At 38.1% G+C, this 16,444-nt stretch overlaps 1 protein-coding gene across 4 annotated transcripts in view; it reads left to right on the plus strand.

Annotated features, from left to right (window-relative positions):
• Positions 1–16,444, plus strand: part of LOC102117077 (uricase) — a 40,501-nt gene that overhangs the window by 9,633 nt on the left and 14,424 nt on the right. For 3 of the 4 annotated variants that reach the window (XM_045368210.3, XM_045368204.3, XM_005542886.4), the window contains exons 2-4: positions 11,223–11,441; positions 13,905–14,021; positions 14,121–14,199. In XM_045368210.3, coding sequence (XP_045224145.2) covers positions 11,265–11,441; positions 13,905–14,021; positions 14,121–14,199 — 373 coding nt within the window. In that variant the 5' untranslated portion in view covers positions 11,223–11,264. Of the gene's footprint in view, positions 1–6,774; positions 6,890–11,222; positions 11,442–13,904; positions 14,022–14,120; positions 14,200–16,444 lie in introns of all 4 variants that reach the window. The other variant, XM_005542887.5, reaches the window with a different exon arrangement.

Here is a 16,444-nt window from a genome sequence, read left to right on the forward strand (position 1 = left end):
TTTTATTTCAAGATCTGGAAAGACACTCTTAGGTTGGTTTCTTTCAGATGTCACTTTCAATAAACTTCCTTATCTCCCATTGTTGCTAACCTGATCATGCTGGTTGTCAGTCAACAACCTTTCTTACGCAATCACTACTGTGTCTAACACTGTACCAGACATTGAAGATCTCCAGGGATTTCAACATTACCTAAAACCTAGAGTCCAGTCTGTTTCAGTTTTTGCTAAAAACAGCAAAGTAATTTGGAAAGAAACCTATGAATTTGGCGAATGAGGAAAATGCAAACTGCACAGAATGTTTTTCATAATATTATCTGCTTTTGAAGCCCAAGTAGTATAATATTATGTAAATGCCATAGTTCCTTGATAACCTGATTGCCTCTAAAAACAGTAGAAAATGCCCTCATTGTAACTTGGCCAAGTACTATACAGTGTACAAGTAAGAATTCTTTGCTAGGTAATGGGCTTTTAATTTCATGATTGAAGTTTTGTAGTCACCCAATTATTCTGGAAAATCTCAGTCTTGAGCTCTTCAAATAGTGCCTCCTCCACATTCTCTTTATTATATCTTTCTAGTACATTTTATGTGTTGTTCATATATTCTAGCTCCTTGTATGTCTGCATTAATCCTTATGATTATTTATTTAGACCTCTCTTCCAGTTCTCTAATTCTCTCTTTGACAGCATTAATCTGTTACTTAATCTGTCTTTTCCAAATAACTAATTCTTTTAAAAAATATTTTCTTTAAAAATCTTTTTTATTTGTACATTGACAAACTATACTTATATATATTTTAATTCTTTTTGTGTTATGTTTAATGTGCTTCTTAATCCACTTATTAATGCATTTTTACAAGTTCTATTTTTTTTTTCAAATTCACTTGGTCTTTCTTATGGTCTTGTTTCTTGCTCATACACCTAATCTTTTATTTCTGTAAAAATATGAAATATATTATTTTATATTTTTGTATCTTATTCAAATACCTGAAGTCTTTGCAGATCAGATTTTGCTATTTGTTATTTCTGAAGCTCTTTCTTATAATACCTTGCTATTGTGTGTACTTTTGATTTTTGGCTATGAGTTCACATTCCGTGAGGATTTTTGGGGATTGAGATAAAGTTGGGTTTCTCAAGAACCCAGTCTCTACTGGCTTCATCAAAGTTCAGTTGTCCTTTGAGGACTCATGGGAGTCAGGAGGCTGGCTTTATTTATTTATTTCCAATAGCTTTTTGAAGTATTATTTACACACTATAAAATTTATCTGTTAAAGTTCAGCTTATTTGTGTTCAGATGTTTATAAGACTGTCGATGGATTGAGTAAAATCTAGAAGTTGACACACTGAAGGAAAAAGTTGATGTACTTGTTGTGGGAGGGTGGGGAGAGGACTTGAATTATTTTGATGAAAAGGAATGAGACAAGCAAATGATTCAATTATTTATAGATTAAAGAATTTAAAGATTAAAAGATTTGTTACTGAGAAATGCAGTTAAAGGAAAACATAAATACAATAAGTGGAAGAGGACCAGAATATTATGTTTGGCTAATTCCTACTCATCCTTCAGGTTGCTTTGAGGATGCCAATTCTTCCTGGAAGCCATCCTTGATCTCTCCCAATCTGGCTTAGGTGTCCCTGCAATGTATTCTCAGAGCTCACTATCAATTAGAGTAATTATCATGATGTGTTGCTAATTACTTGCTTACCTTTCTGAGTCTTCCTCTAGAGAGCAGGGGTCAGAAAACTCCTGTGCCTATTTTTGTAAAGTTTTATTGGAATGCATCCACACCCATTCATTTATGTATTACTTATAGATGCTTTTATGCTACAATGGCAGAGTTTACTTGCAACAGAGACCTCACAGCCTAAAAAGCATACAAATTAACTTCTTGATTCTTTACAGACGAAGTTTGTTATAGTCTATGAAGGCAGAACAGTGCCTGGCTTGTTTACTGTTGCATCTCCAGCACATATCATGGTGCTTGTCACCTAGAATGAGCTAAATAAATACAAGTGAATATACAGATTGAATGAAAAAGTTTTCAGATCCTGCTGTGATTGAGTCAGGGGAAAAAAACAAGAAAAAGTTTTCAGAGACATCTCTTTCGGGGTTATATGGAACTTAGAATGAATTTAATCAGAAAATATATAAAAGTGGGTATATAGTAGGTAAGAGTCCCATTAGAAAGAATTTTAATATAATGTTTATAAGTCAGAGAGGCAGCTAAGCATAGTAAGAAGAATCAGCCAGACCTGGGGTCCATGGCTGACTCTGCCTCTCACTCGCCATGTGGTTTCCATCAAATGATCAACTATGCTGAGCTTCAACTTCCTTTTCTAAGGGTGGGGCTTATGATTTCTGCCTTCATAGGGTGCTCTCAGGATTCAGTGAGACGCTGTGTGCACAGTTCCTGTCACATAGCTGACTCTCATACATGCTGGTTCCTTCTCACCTTGTGTCCTTTTCTTCCATGACAAAGTAACTTTCTTTTCCTTGCCGATAGACTGGAATCAGTCCTTTGGTGAGGTTTTAAATGACCTCAAGCCCACGTTGTTTGTGTTTTCAATGCTGTTTATCGGATAAAAGTCTGTGTTCCACTCAAACGAGTGCCATGTTGTTGAAAGCGTGAATCTGAACTTCCATCTTGCCGCAAGGGGCAACCACCCTAAGATCTGCCTTCTGTTTCACAGCATAAACCTTCCCACCATAAACACAGAATTCATCTGAGTTCAGAATCCTCTGTAATTAAAAAATGAAAATGACTGAAGTGCTAGAAAAAGGGATGGTTTGTGCAGGGGTAGCTCTTGGTGTGGGGTAAGTTCTGCCTAGCACAGTGTCTTTCCCAGCTCAGCAGGACTTCTTCCACTATATCAGTCTGCCCGTCTTCTGTGTGACTTTGGGTAGCTCACTTAATATCTCTGGGCTAGTTTCTTTCTTTCTTTCCTTTTTTTTTTTTGGAGATGGAGCCTCGCTCTGTTGGCCAGGCTGGAGTGCAATGGCACTATCTCGGCTCACTGCAACATGTGCCTCCTGGGTTCAAGTGATTCTCCTGCCTCAGCCTCCCAAGTAGCTGGGATTACAGGCATGTACCACCACACCTGGCTAATTTTTCTCTCTTTTATTTTATTTATTTATTTTTTTGAGACAGAGTCTCGCTCTGTGGCCAGGCTGGAGTGCAATGGTGCGATCTTGGCCCACTGCAACCTCTGGCTCCTGGGTTCAAGTGATTCTCCTGCCTCAGCCTCCCGAGTAGCTGGGACTACAGGCGTGTGCCACCATGCCCGACTAATTTTTGTATTTTTAGTAGAGACGGGGTTTTGCCATGTTGGCCAGGCTGGTCTCCTGGCCTCAAGTGATCCACTCACTTTGGCATCCCGAAGTGCTGGGATTACAGGAGTGAGCCACCACGCCCGGCCTCTCTGGGCTAGTTTATTTTTAAATAGAGTCTCTCTACCAAATCACAAGGTGCTTGTGAGGAATAGATAAGATAATATGGATCCTAGAGGGTGGAAATTTTAAAAATGGTGAAGTGGTGTATAAATGCAGCTTTCTACAGCAGCATGGCCAATTCCCTGCTTTGTTGGAATCAGAATAAATGCTTCCTTTCTTTCCCGAATGAATGGAGGGGCCAACCATCAATTTGGGTGTAGGGCCTATGATGTAGTGGGAAAGAGCATGTCATCTAGGGGCACATGGGCTGAGCTCCCATCCTCTCTCTGTCACTTAGTAACTATGTGACCTCAGGATATTACCCAACCCTAGTGTCTTTTTTGGTCAAAGTTGGATAATAATACCTATTTTACAGGGCTTGTCAAGAAGTAGAGGAAATAATCTATGCTAATTTCCTGACATATGAAACTCTTAATAAATGGTTGTTGCTATTTTATTTTCAAGACATATATTAGGAAACAGACATCTTTCAATGTGTGAATTTCAGCAAAATGTTCTTTCAGCTGCCTTTTTGGTGGTCTCCATCAATTCTTTATTGTGGGATCTTCTGCCCCTAATCCTAGAAGCTCCTGTGGACCTTGTTACAGGTTCACTGCCCTAAGCCTGTTGGTGCTGAAAGGTTGGCAAGAAAATTAGTATTTCTCCTGGCGATTAGCAATGAGTTTCTCTTTCTTGGTAATAGGTGAAAGAATGAAAAGAAGACTCCTGTAAATGGAGACTTTATTAGGTAACAGGTTACCGTTTCTGCCATAGTTATGCAGATGAGTTGTTACACTGTTCTTGAAACATCTGCTTGACAAATCCCTTTAGAGTCACTCTTTGAACATAACACATGTTTTCCCCCATGATAGCAATAATAGGCCACTCTGCAGGTTAAAGCAACATGCCATTCTCTACTGGATATCAATATTTTCCCATCAACATTTAGTAGATCCTAGGCAATCAAAAAAAATCAGCTGTCACTAAGATTTTCCACCATTATTGTTCTTATCATTATTGTGTATCGTTAAAATCTACCGAAGTGATATTAAGATTGTCCACATGAGTGCTCATTTTTCTCATGTTAGCTCAGCATTTCTCTGAAGTCTTTTTTTCGTGAATGCCCAAAAAATAGCAGTCAAAGGAGAAACCTGGGAAAATAATTGAAAGAATTTCTCTACGACATTCCAAAGACAACAGAGACTGTTGCTATGATTAATTTTTCCTTCTATCCTGGCACACTGCAACTGAATTGTTATTTATCTATATGTGATGGGTCCTACATAGCTAGTATTTTTGTATTTCTCTCTATTATGGAGAAGAGAGATGATGCTTTAGAAGCTCTTCTAAGACTTGAGAGAAAATTCTAGTCATTTTAAAATTTACATTTATAAGTTTCCCCTTATCTTTCCTAATATTTTTCCAGTCATTTTTCTCTAATTAAAACTACTTACATAAACACACATTTGGTGAACATACACATACACCAAATAAAAATTCATATTTAAGTATTGGAAAAAGCTTAAATTAAACACAACAATAACCTTAAATATCTGCCTTTGCCAGCAGAGTAGAGAAATTTGATGTTGAAGTATGACATGCTAGAATCAAAAACATAAGACTATAGCTAAAAGAAGCTTCTAAAATGAGGCAGTTCTGTGCAAAAAATAAACGAGTATGTGCCAAAGATTTAAGTAGTTGGAAACTGTGTTATAATATTACTACTTCTGCTAATATTTAATAATATAGAGGCCCATGGGTGGTTTCACAAGGATTTTTATTTTCTGAGAATGATTTTGAGCTCACAAGCCACAAAAATCAACCTTATTTCTTTTCCCTGTAAGAGTTCTTGTAGGAAAATATGTCCTGATACAGGCTGAATCTCCTTATATCCCTCTACCTCATCCTGTAACTTGAAAATATTAACCTGAAACTCCACTGATGAGTGACTTAGAACTGAAAACACACGTTTTTTCTGCCAAAATATAAAGGACCTAAATTTTCTGAACTAATCTGAAAAATGAGGAAGCTTGTTTCTTGGACAAATAATCGATGACAATTTTCAAAGCACTGTCAAGTGCTATGGACAAATATAAAAATGATTCGATCTTGCCTTGAAGACATTGATATTGGGAATACCAAGACATGTACACACATGACGATAACCAAGAGAGTGACCTCAGCTGCTAGGAACTCTTCGCCTAAAGTGCACCGGTAGTTCAAAGGTCAGAGGTGTTATTTCCTCGTGGGGACATTGGGAAAGCTTTATAGAGGAGGTCCAATGTGGGATGAACTATGCTCTGTGGAGAGAGGGCATTCTAGGCTGAGGGTAAGAGTGTTGGTTGGTGGTTAAAATCACAGAGACTTGAAGTCAAATCTTGGTAGTGTGGCCAGAGAAATGTACTTCTTTCTGCCTCAGTGCTTAACTAGAAAATGGACAAATTCATTTGGTACCTAGTACATGTAAGTACAAATATCTGAGTGTTACTATTAAAAGGAAGCATGCATAAATACGCACAGAGCTAAAAAGTATGGCACATGGGTGGAGAAGAATATTAGCTCTATGTAAAGATTTGCCCTCAATGTGTTTAGGCAGCTAGGATTCATTTAAAATACAATTAGTATTGACAAGGATTTGTTTTATTAGTTGTACATCTATAGCACAAAGCAGTGTGCACCTGTGTGGGATCCTCAGTCTTCTTTATCAAAAAGAGATGAAACTCCTGTACTGATCAGTGGTGGAGTCGTGCCTGTGAAGAACCACTATGCTCCAGCCTGGGCAACATAGTGGGATCCTGTTTTTAAAACTGAAAAAAAAAAAGAAAGAAAGATAAACAAGGATATCTCCCTATCATTTACTGATGGAACTGATTTGAAATATTTTTTTTTTTTTTTGGTCAAATTGGTAGGTCAGATAATAATAATAGCTAACATTTACTGACACTATGTGCTAGTCACTTTCAACCTCATGACAATTATAGGAAATAGCTGCTGTCATTACCCTATTTTACAGATCCAAAGGGGAGGGAACAAAAAAAATTAAGCAACTTGCCCAGGGCCATACAGCTAGCAGGTGGTGGAGGCAGAAATTAAACTCAGGCAATCAGACATTAGAGCCTTCACCTTTACAATACTGTTTCATTGCATACAGGCAGTTGTACACTGAAAATGACCAAGTCTTCTCCCTCCTGCTGCCTCATGACTAGTTGTCAGACCGTGGCAAAGTCAGTTTGATCAAAGTGATCCTAATAATTTGGACACCAATTACACAGAATAACGGTTCTTAAACTTTTATAAGTCATGAGGCCTTTTGGAATCTAATGAAATTCTACGAATGCTCTTTCCAGAAAGATTCACCTCTCCCCTCGCCTAAACAAATAAACTTTTAGTTACAACCTCATGGAGTACACCGTTCCAACCCAAATCCATCCACTGAGCTTCTAGAAGCTAAAAGACTCTAAGGTAAGAACCCCTAGACCTGTAGTGACATCTATATCACTTTCATTATGGCCTGAAAATAATAGAACACTTACTATCTTATTGCAGAAGTGAAAATATATGAGTCATTTAAAATCCCTGAGTGCTGTCTCCAACATTACTTGCAGACAAATAATCCCTTTACATTTTAAGACATGTGTAGAAAAGGGGATTTTTCTTGTATAGAGCCAGGTAAAGATTTATTCCTGGCTGGGCATGGTGGCTCACACCTATAATTCCAGCACTTTGGGAGGCCAAGGCGGGAATATCACTTGAGCCCAGGAGTTTGAGACCAGCCTAAGCAACATAGTGAGATCCCATCTCTAAAAAAAAACTACAAAAGTTAGCCAGATATGGTGGTGTACACCTGTAGTTCCAGCTACTTGGGAGGCTAATGTGAGAGGATCACTCAAATCCAGGAGGTTGAGGCTGCAGTGAGGTGTGATTATGCTACTGCACTCCGGCTTGGGTGATAGAGCAAGACCCTGAAAAAAAAAGAAAGAAAGAAAGAGAATGAAAGAAAGAAAGAAAGAAAGAAAGAAAGAAAGAAAGAAAGGGAAAGAAAGAAAAGAAAGAAAGGGAAAGAAATAAAAAGAAAAATTATTCCTGCTGATATTTTTTCCAGAGTATTATTCTAGGAAATCGATTTACTTTTATAACTTCTCAAACCATACAAGCCTGAGGAAGGACAATCAAAGGGATGAGGATCAGTAATCATGAACATTTAAAGAAGGCCAATGTACCTGAGGGTAGGCAGGCAGAAGTAGGCCTTATCATAGTAGCAGCCCTTTGATTTGACCACTCCAGCTGTCCATCGGTGTGCACTCTAGGTATTTATTTCTGTCAATAACTGGAAAGATCCTTTAATGCAAAATTTGATGAGTGATTATTGTTTATCAATGATAATTATAGCTAATATGTGCTTATTAATTGAGTGCTGATTGTTGGTAAAACACTTTTCTAAGTCCTTTATATTTTTTTCTCATGCACATCAAACCTTAGAGATGGACACTACTATTATTCCCATTTTATAGATGGAGAAATTTGCCTCCATTCAGAGCTAATACGTGGCAGAACAAGGATTCCGCCTGGGCTGCCTGACTGCAGAGCCCAAAGCCTGTCCTTTCAGCCACCTGCCCCCTCTCCAGAAGAGAGCACCCTTTGTATTTTCCTGCATGAGATCTCTACACCGTTCCCTACGTTCTACACAATGGGACTCTGACACCTACTTCTGATTTATCTGATTAGAGAACTGGGGGAGAACAGCCTCGGTTATGGTCCAGGCCATTATCTGCTCTTTGAGTACAGGGACGCTTTTGGTTGTCCCACACCAGACTTTTTCCACCTGCTCCAGGCTCAGGTGATTAGTTCCCTCCATACGGACTCATTGCCAGTAAACTTGATTACTCAAACTTTGCTCAAGGGCCAACTCTGCTTAGCCCAATCAGGGTCTTGCTAAGGAGTGCTGACCTGTCCTGCACATGTCTTGCATGATCTCTGGTCTGGGATGGCTGTGCTGCACTGGAAGGCTGTCTTATTAGCAATGTGAACATTTTGTGCTGCCTCACCGACTCTCTCTAAAATCAATTCTGCCCTTCCTGGGCTTTTTGTTCTTTGGCCAGCTGTGCCTGTGATCTCCAGGCTGTGGTGATCAGAGGGCATACATTCCTTGCCCCACTTTCCCAGGAAAAGGACTACCTAATTGGGGTCTGAGCTGAAGTGGCTCTTCCTGTATTGAGATCCTTTGTGTGTTTTCATTAACTATGCTGTGTCATCACACAAGCAGTGGAGGCGGTGGTGGCACCATCCATTCGTTCATGATACATTTATTAAGCACCTACTTATGTTCCAGGCGTTGTGCTGAGTGCTGAGGTTGCCATGGTGACCAAGATCAAACTTGTTCCTGCTTTCATAGTTTACTGTTTTAGAATGAATCAGACACATAAAGAGGCAGTTGCAATACAATTTGATAAATATTCTGATAAGGCAATAACAAGTATTTTGAGAGCACCTAAAAGGGGCAACTACCCCAGACTTGAAGGGCTGGGATGAACCCTGGGAGAAGTGGCATCTGAGACCTGAAGGCTGTCTAGAAGAAGCTAGGCAGGCAAAGAGGTTGGTAGTTGGGTAGTAAGGAGGAGAAAGTGTTCAAGAAAGAAGGAATAGCAAATCGAAGGGCCAACAGACAGAAAAAGCATGTAACACCTGGGCAGCCGTGATTAGATCAGCATAGCTAAAGCAGAGTTTGCAATGATGTGTGGCCAGATATTATGCTGGTGAGCTGAACAGGAATGGGGATATGAAGGGCGGCTATCATTTAATCTTTCTATGTACCACGTAGGTACCACTTGCCTTCATAGACTAAACTACTGTTGCTTGAATATATAGGGGCAGGGATGAGGCTAAGGTGCAACATTTGTTGAGTCCTGGTACGTGTTGGGGATGATGGATAATCTCGGAGACCTTTCATTCCAGACTCCAGTCCATACCATTTAAGGGCCAAATGCCTTCCTCCTTCAGGTAGAGTCCCTTGTGGCTCAAGATACACCAGAGTCTTCCATCTGTTACTGCCCACAGTGATCTCCACTCTGAAAACTGGCGCCCTTAATCAAGGTCCCCTCTGCTACTTCTGCTGCTGCTGCTTCCACAGCCAGACCCGGCCTTTATTGCTGGGATTAAACTCAGTGTACCACTAGCTACTGGGAACTAAGCCAGGCCTTTGACATTCACCAGCAGCCCTACAAGGTAGAGGTGCTTCTTTACATTTGTGCAAATGGGGAAACTGAGGCTCAGAAACATTAAATTACTTATTGCAAGCCACAAAGCTTTAAGTGGCAGGGTTGAATTTGAACTTAATTTAATCCCAAAGCCACTACCACACAACAGTTTCTCTTTCCCCATCAGGCTTGTAGTTCTTACTGAGATCCCTTGAGTCTGCTCCTTTGGTTTTCTTATTGACCCTTTTCTTCAGCATGAGTCCCCAAATGTTGGGCCAGAGGCTTTTCAGAGGCCTCTGCAAGAGTTTTCCTTAACCTCTCACAAGAAAGAACTGAATTCAGACATCTCAACCCCCGAGGGCATGTTCAATGACCAACAATAGCCTGCCCTGCCCAGCTCTATCTCCAAGATTGGAGGTAGCCTCCCACCCCCCACGTTAACAACAGCAGTACTTTCTGACTTTGGCTATTATTCTTAAATTCCCCTCAGAGAGTCTGGTGATGTTTTTATTCAAATAGATATTTAGGCAGCCCTTGATACACCTGAACATCCTAAGTGTGATTTGCAGATGAGGTTCCTTCTTTGTCTCTCTACCCAGACTCTTACTGCATGCTGTTTTTCTATTTACTTTTATTTTTGTCACCTTCTTTCATTATTTTAATGTTCAATTTCTGTACTAAACAAAATAAGATTTTTCTGTTCTTCTACTCCCTCCTGCCTCTTTCCTCAAACACCAGTAAAGCCCAGGGACAAATCTTATGGATTCTACCAGTGGAGATGAATGTGTTCACTAGCCAAGGCTCCAGCTTCAGACAAGGGTAGTAATGCATCAATCACCAGGCTTTTATTAAGTGTCTCTTCACTAAAAGCATAGCTCTCCCTGCAGCCAGACAGCCTTGGCTCTGCACTCCTGAAGGTAATCTGGACCCTGTCACTAATTACTCTTCTTCCCGGCAGCAAGTAGAAAAGGCAATTTTCAAATTGTTTCTATTGATCACAGGGCATTTTCTCCAGAATATCACTCTCTATAAAAAGGGCATGCAATGATTTCCAGCTAACACAGTCAAGACATTTTATAGAAGGAAAGCAGTTCGCATAGTGGCCATTCTACAACTTAAGGGGTCAATAGACTTGAGTGCAAATCCTGGCTCTGTCCTTTACTAGCCGTATGAATTAGGGCAAATCACTTAATATCTTTGAAACTCACCCTCTCCCTCCATAAAATGGGAATATTAGTTCCCATTTTACACTGGGATTATAAGGATTTTATGGTGCTATTACAAGGATTAGGTTAGTGGGGATTAAATAAAACAGCATAGTTTTGACCCAGGAGGTCCTATTAATGTATTTATTATCAAAAAAGCCCTCTACCTGTCAGTCTTCAGAACAATCTGATATATTTTCATTTGCTGCTGGGGATTCTCTTTTTTCTATACAAGTTCCCATTCTTCTTCAAAAGTAGAATGTGATATTGCTTCCATATATACTCTGAATCTCATCTTTTGCAATTGTATGATAAAATGAAGGCTTAAATAAGTTTCACCTAACTTTTGACTTTCATTTAGCCTTCTTCAATAAGATGCCTGTGTTTTCATTGCAGAATGATGAGTTGGAGTTTGTCCGAACTGGCTATGGGAAGGATATGGTAAAAGTTCTCCATATTCAGCGAGATGGAAAATATCACAGCATTAAAGAGGTGGCAACTTCAGTGCAACTTACTCTGAGTTCCAAAAAAGATTACGTGCATGGAGATAATTCAGATATCATCCCTACAGACACCATCAAGAACACAGTTCATGTCTTGGCAAAGTTGAAGGGAGTATGTGTCGTTCTTCTTAGATGCTGCCTATCTTGATGCAGAATTTGCTATAAAACAGCATGAGGTGTTACTTGCTTATTTCAAGTCCCCTTTGCATTTTAACCTATTTTTACATTTAAGCCATTTTTTTAAAAAAGGTTGTTTTCTAGCATAAATGTCTCAGGATTGGAGAAAACTTTGCTGAAAAACAAACAAACCAACCAACCTCATATCTTTGTTTCCTTGGCTCTCATCTCACTGCAATCTTTTAGGCAAAGAATCTTACTGGACAAAATACATGTTATCTCTAATTAGAATCAAAGGAAAATCAAGGTCCTGAAAGAATTTCAGAATAGAATTTTACACATTTTTGTCATGCATTTCTTTGAGTCTTACCATTTATTTTTAATTCTTTTTTAGAATGGTGTGCATTTATAGAAGAAAATACCATTTCACTTCTTGTTATTAATACAGAAGAATATCTTGAGTATGAGATACATTTATTTTTATTGTTGAAATCTGTTTTCCAAATTTTAATACCATTCTAACTTTCCCAACTCTATTACCACTTACTATTCATATACAGTGGTTATTAGGACTTTTCAAGCGAGACTTAGATCTGATAGAACTGATATTTTAGCATTTCCAGCTCTGGTTTCTTTTTTTTTTGGGACGGAGTCTCACTCTGTCACTAGGCTAGAGTGCAGTGGCATGATCTTGGTTCACTGCGACCTCCACCTCCCGGGTTCAAGTGATTCTCCTGCCTCAGCCTCCCAAGTAGCTGGGACTACGGGCACATGCCCCATGTGTATTTTTAGTAGAGACGGGGTTTCACCGTATTGGCCAGGATGGTCTCGATCTCCTGACCTCGTGATACGCCTGGCTTGACCTCCCAAAGTGCTGGGATTACAGGTGTGAGCCACAGTGCTCGACCCCACCTCTGGTTTCTTTAAGTGTGAGTGAAGCTGTGCTGGGTCACCCAGATTTCTGGGCAATTCAAAGTGATTTTTTTTTTTTTCACTTGCCACGAAGTCTAAAAAGACAAGAAATGTAGACTGGAAAGCTTCTTTTCTCATGTTTTTTCATGAAATCCATACCCATAATTCATTAAATGAACAAACATTGCAATGTAATTTCTACAACTCCTATTTCTACCCTGAACCTTTCTCTTGCTGATCAGAATAACCCAGCAAACATAGATGGGGCTGTGGAAAAAAGAATCGCATTCTTTAAAAAAATCATTTGAAAGTAGACCTGTACTGTGATATGGACAAGGGCAAGGTACAACAAATTCTTGTATTTCCTGTATTGTGTAGGAGTTTGCAGAAAAGTGAAGAATGGACCCGAATGTTAAAAACTACTTAAAGTCATTCATTATGGATAGAGTGATTGTGTAACCTCTTATCCAAACCAGGACACTTTTGAGCTCAAAATAGGATGCTATTCATAATTATTCTGGGCCTACAAGTATAAAACAGATCTATACTGGGGAAGCCTGTGCAAATACTTCACTTTAATTATAGGCAAAGCCATTAATAATTTGCAGACTGTGCTAAGACCATAAAATATTACTAGGGATTAATATGGAAGCTGCATTATGGGGGTAGAGAGCTGGGATCAATAGAAGGCCTGTATGCAAGGTAAGGAAGGTGAGGTAGCCCTTCATAACATTCCTTGGGAAACTGGGAAGGCTCACAGAGTTCAGAGTGTTATAGTGTGCTGTGGTTGGTACAAGTGATGACTGAACTCACTGTGAGAAGAATCTGAATGTTGTTATTTTTTTGCTCATCCGCTGACACATCCTCTCCTGCAAAATGGGTTTCTTTTAAAAACAAAAGAGTCTCATCTGGTGATGGTGATTATTAACTTCATTTGGGAGCTCTGGTAAAAAACTGAGATAAACACCTTTTTCTCTTGAGATAGACTCTATTCTGTGCTTGTCTAGTTCTAAAACGCAATTCATCAGGGAACAGAACATCATGAGCAATATCAAAAGATAAAATTACAACAAGTTTAGTTATAGATTGAATTGGTTTCTATTTACCATTAGGGATAGCTTCTGTTCTACAAAGAAGAGTAAGAGCTTTCACTGGGCAAGAACAGAACATTGGGTTTTATAAGATGGGAACAAGAAACAGAACAATGGAAAAAAAAAACTGATTGGTTAACATCAGGTTTCAGATTACTTTTTTGGTAAGAGTTAAAGCAGAGGGGACTTCCTTATTATGCTGACTCAGATAGACTGGAATCTTCTGTTTTCAGGAAAAACTGGTCTGTTTTGGTATCTATCTGCTTCCTTAAAGCTTCAATTTGATTATGTGGCATTTAGCATAAGTGACTCCATTTTGGTCTGGTCTGTTGGGGCCTAATGCAGGAACTTAGTCCAAAGCGGTGACCTCCCATAATTTCATTTAACAGTATTCATAAATTATTTTTAAATGGTACAATTATTTCTGGTTTGAAGCATCTTGTTTCTTTTTACAGATCAAAAGCATAGAAGCCTTTGGTGTGAATATTTGTGAGTATTTTCTTTCTTCTTTTAACCATGTAATCCGAGCTCAAGTCTACGTGGAAGAAATCCCTTGGAAGCGTCTTGAAAAGGTTAACTCACTTATTTGTGCTCTCAGTTTAATTAAAGAAATTGGCTTTATGGCATGTACTGAAATTTTCCTGGAAATAATTTGTTTCCCTAATTTTCAGAATGGAGTTAAGCATGTCCATGCATTTATTCACACTCCCACTGGAACACACTTCTGTGAAGTTGAACAACTGAGAAGTGGTAAGAAACTATTTTTCATGCTTTGATTCTATAGTAGCAACTTCAGGGTGGTTTTGTTTTCTTTTTTCTTCCTTCTAAACAATGCTGTTTATTAACATGGAGGAAAACTGTAGAGAATTTTTAAGACTTTTAAATCTGAGATAGAAATGAATATTGTGACTTTGAATTACATTAAAGAATTATCTACTTTTTGTGTTAAAATATAAAAATGAAATAATTCATTTTGCAACAACCCTGGGGATTGAGTCAGGTAGATCATTTTTATTACCAGATTTTGAGGTAAGGCAAAATTTAAAAAGGCCCAGGCTGAAAAGAACCCAAATCTCTGAATTTTCTGACCAATATTTTTTGTGCCATATCATGTCACAATTATAGTAACCTTCATAGAAAATATTTACTAAGTAATAGTCAAGTTTTCCTGAAATTTTATTTGTGTAATAAAACCACTAATACTGTAATTCCTATAAAATGCATCTCATTTAAGTTAGCAATGGCAATTATATAATTCTATTTGCTAGGAAATTTCAAAATTAATTATGAAACACAATTATAACATAGGTATTATTAGTACTGATAATTGAACTTAGCAAATATTAAAATTTCCACAGCTTGTATTCCACAGATTTGCTGAGCTTGTCAGAGTTCAAAAATTGGCTAAGAGTTAGATTAGAGGACCTCTAAGAACCATGGAGCCAAAGCTGGTAATAATGTCTTTATCTCAATAAAAAAAAACTTTAATGGTTGTTATAAAATGAAAGGGTTGACTCTGAAATTTTTCTATTTTCCTTCCCTCCCTTCCTTTACTCTTCCCTTTTTTTTTTTTTCTTTGCTGTTCTCTTCCCTTCCTAAGTAGGAATTTGGAGTGGCATCTAATGAGTATCAGATTTATTATAAGGTTAATAAAATATAAGGTCCCTTCTCATTCTGAGTTCTTTTGGATAATGCCCTCCTTAGGAAGTTCTAGTGTATTAGCTATTTTTAAATATTTTCCACTATCTGAATTAAAGTCTATACATAACTAGGGCCTTCTCAATGTTTGATATTTATAAAATTAATGTTATAAAAACAGTTATAAAATTAATGTTATATAAAAGAGACTAAATAGTTGTTGTATTTGGTGGAAAAGATGATCTTTATCACCCAGGTGTGTAGTCATATGCTATATTAGCTTTCTGAGCTATTTGTTAAGTTAAATTGGAACTAAATTCTTTCTTTCCTTCCCTCTTCTCCTTAGCCCTTCCTTCCTTCCTTTCTGTCTCTCTGGTTCCTTCCTTCTTTCCCTCTCCCTTCTCTTCCTCCCTCCCTTCTTCCTTCTTTTCTTCTTCCTTCCTTCTTGTCTTAGATATACAGCTTTGGAGGAGAGAGAAAGAAGTTTTCTGACTCAGTGCTATCCTACCCAAGCCTCATTAACTGCCCTCATAAAATTAGAAACTCAAAATCAGCTCTGCCCAACTAAAGTATAATGTAAGCCATATATGTAATTTTAAATTTGTTTTCATAACCACATTAGAAAAGCAAAAAGAAATTAGGGAAATTAATTTTAATAATATATTTTATTTAAATAGCATCAAAAATATTTCAGTATGCAATAAGTATAAAAATTACTAATGAAATACTTTACACTCTTTTTACAAAATTATCTTTAAAATTCTATATTTTATATTTGTAGCTTATCTCAAGCTATGCTAGCCATAATTCAAGTACTTAATAGCCACATGTGGCTTAGTGGCTACTGTACAGATCAGCATCGCTTGGAACTGCTTTTTGGTGACTTTTGGGATATGCTTTTTAACATTTGTTACATTTTTCAATTATGTAAAATCATAACAGCAGCTAGGATTAGGCCTCAAGAGAGCTAATTAACAATGACAGCATTTATGCAAAGTGCTTATGTCATTCATTCATATACTATTCATTCAGCAATTAGACTTTGAGGACCTATCATGTATGCAAAGGGCTGTAGAGAAAGAGAGGAATAAGATGTTCCCTGACCCTAGTCAGACAGATTGATTGCAATATGAGAGGCTAAAGACTATGATGAAGGGATTAAAAGCATGCTATGGGAACTGAGACGTGGAAGAAACTCTTTCCAGAGCAGTCTGTCTGGAAGGCTTGACAGGGGAGGAAAAAATATTCCAATTGACTTTTGAAAACTGATTCAGAATATGCTGCGCATTGAAGGAGGAAAGGGAATTACAGGCAGAAGAAACAGGATACATATGAGTATAATCCATGAGGAGTGGAA

The sequence above is a fragment of the Macaca fascicularis genome, chromosome 1, assembly GCF_037993035.2.
Source record: "Macaca fascicularis isolate 582-1 chromosome 1, T2T-MFA8v1.1".
Taxonomy (NCBI): Eukaryota; Metazoa; Chordata; class Mammalia; order Primates; family Cercopithecidae; genus Macaca; species Macaca fascicularis.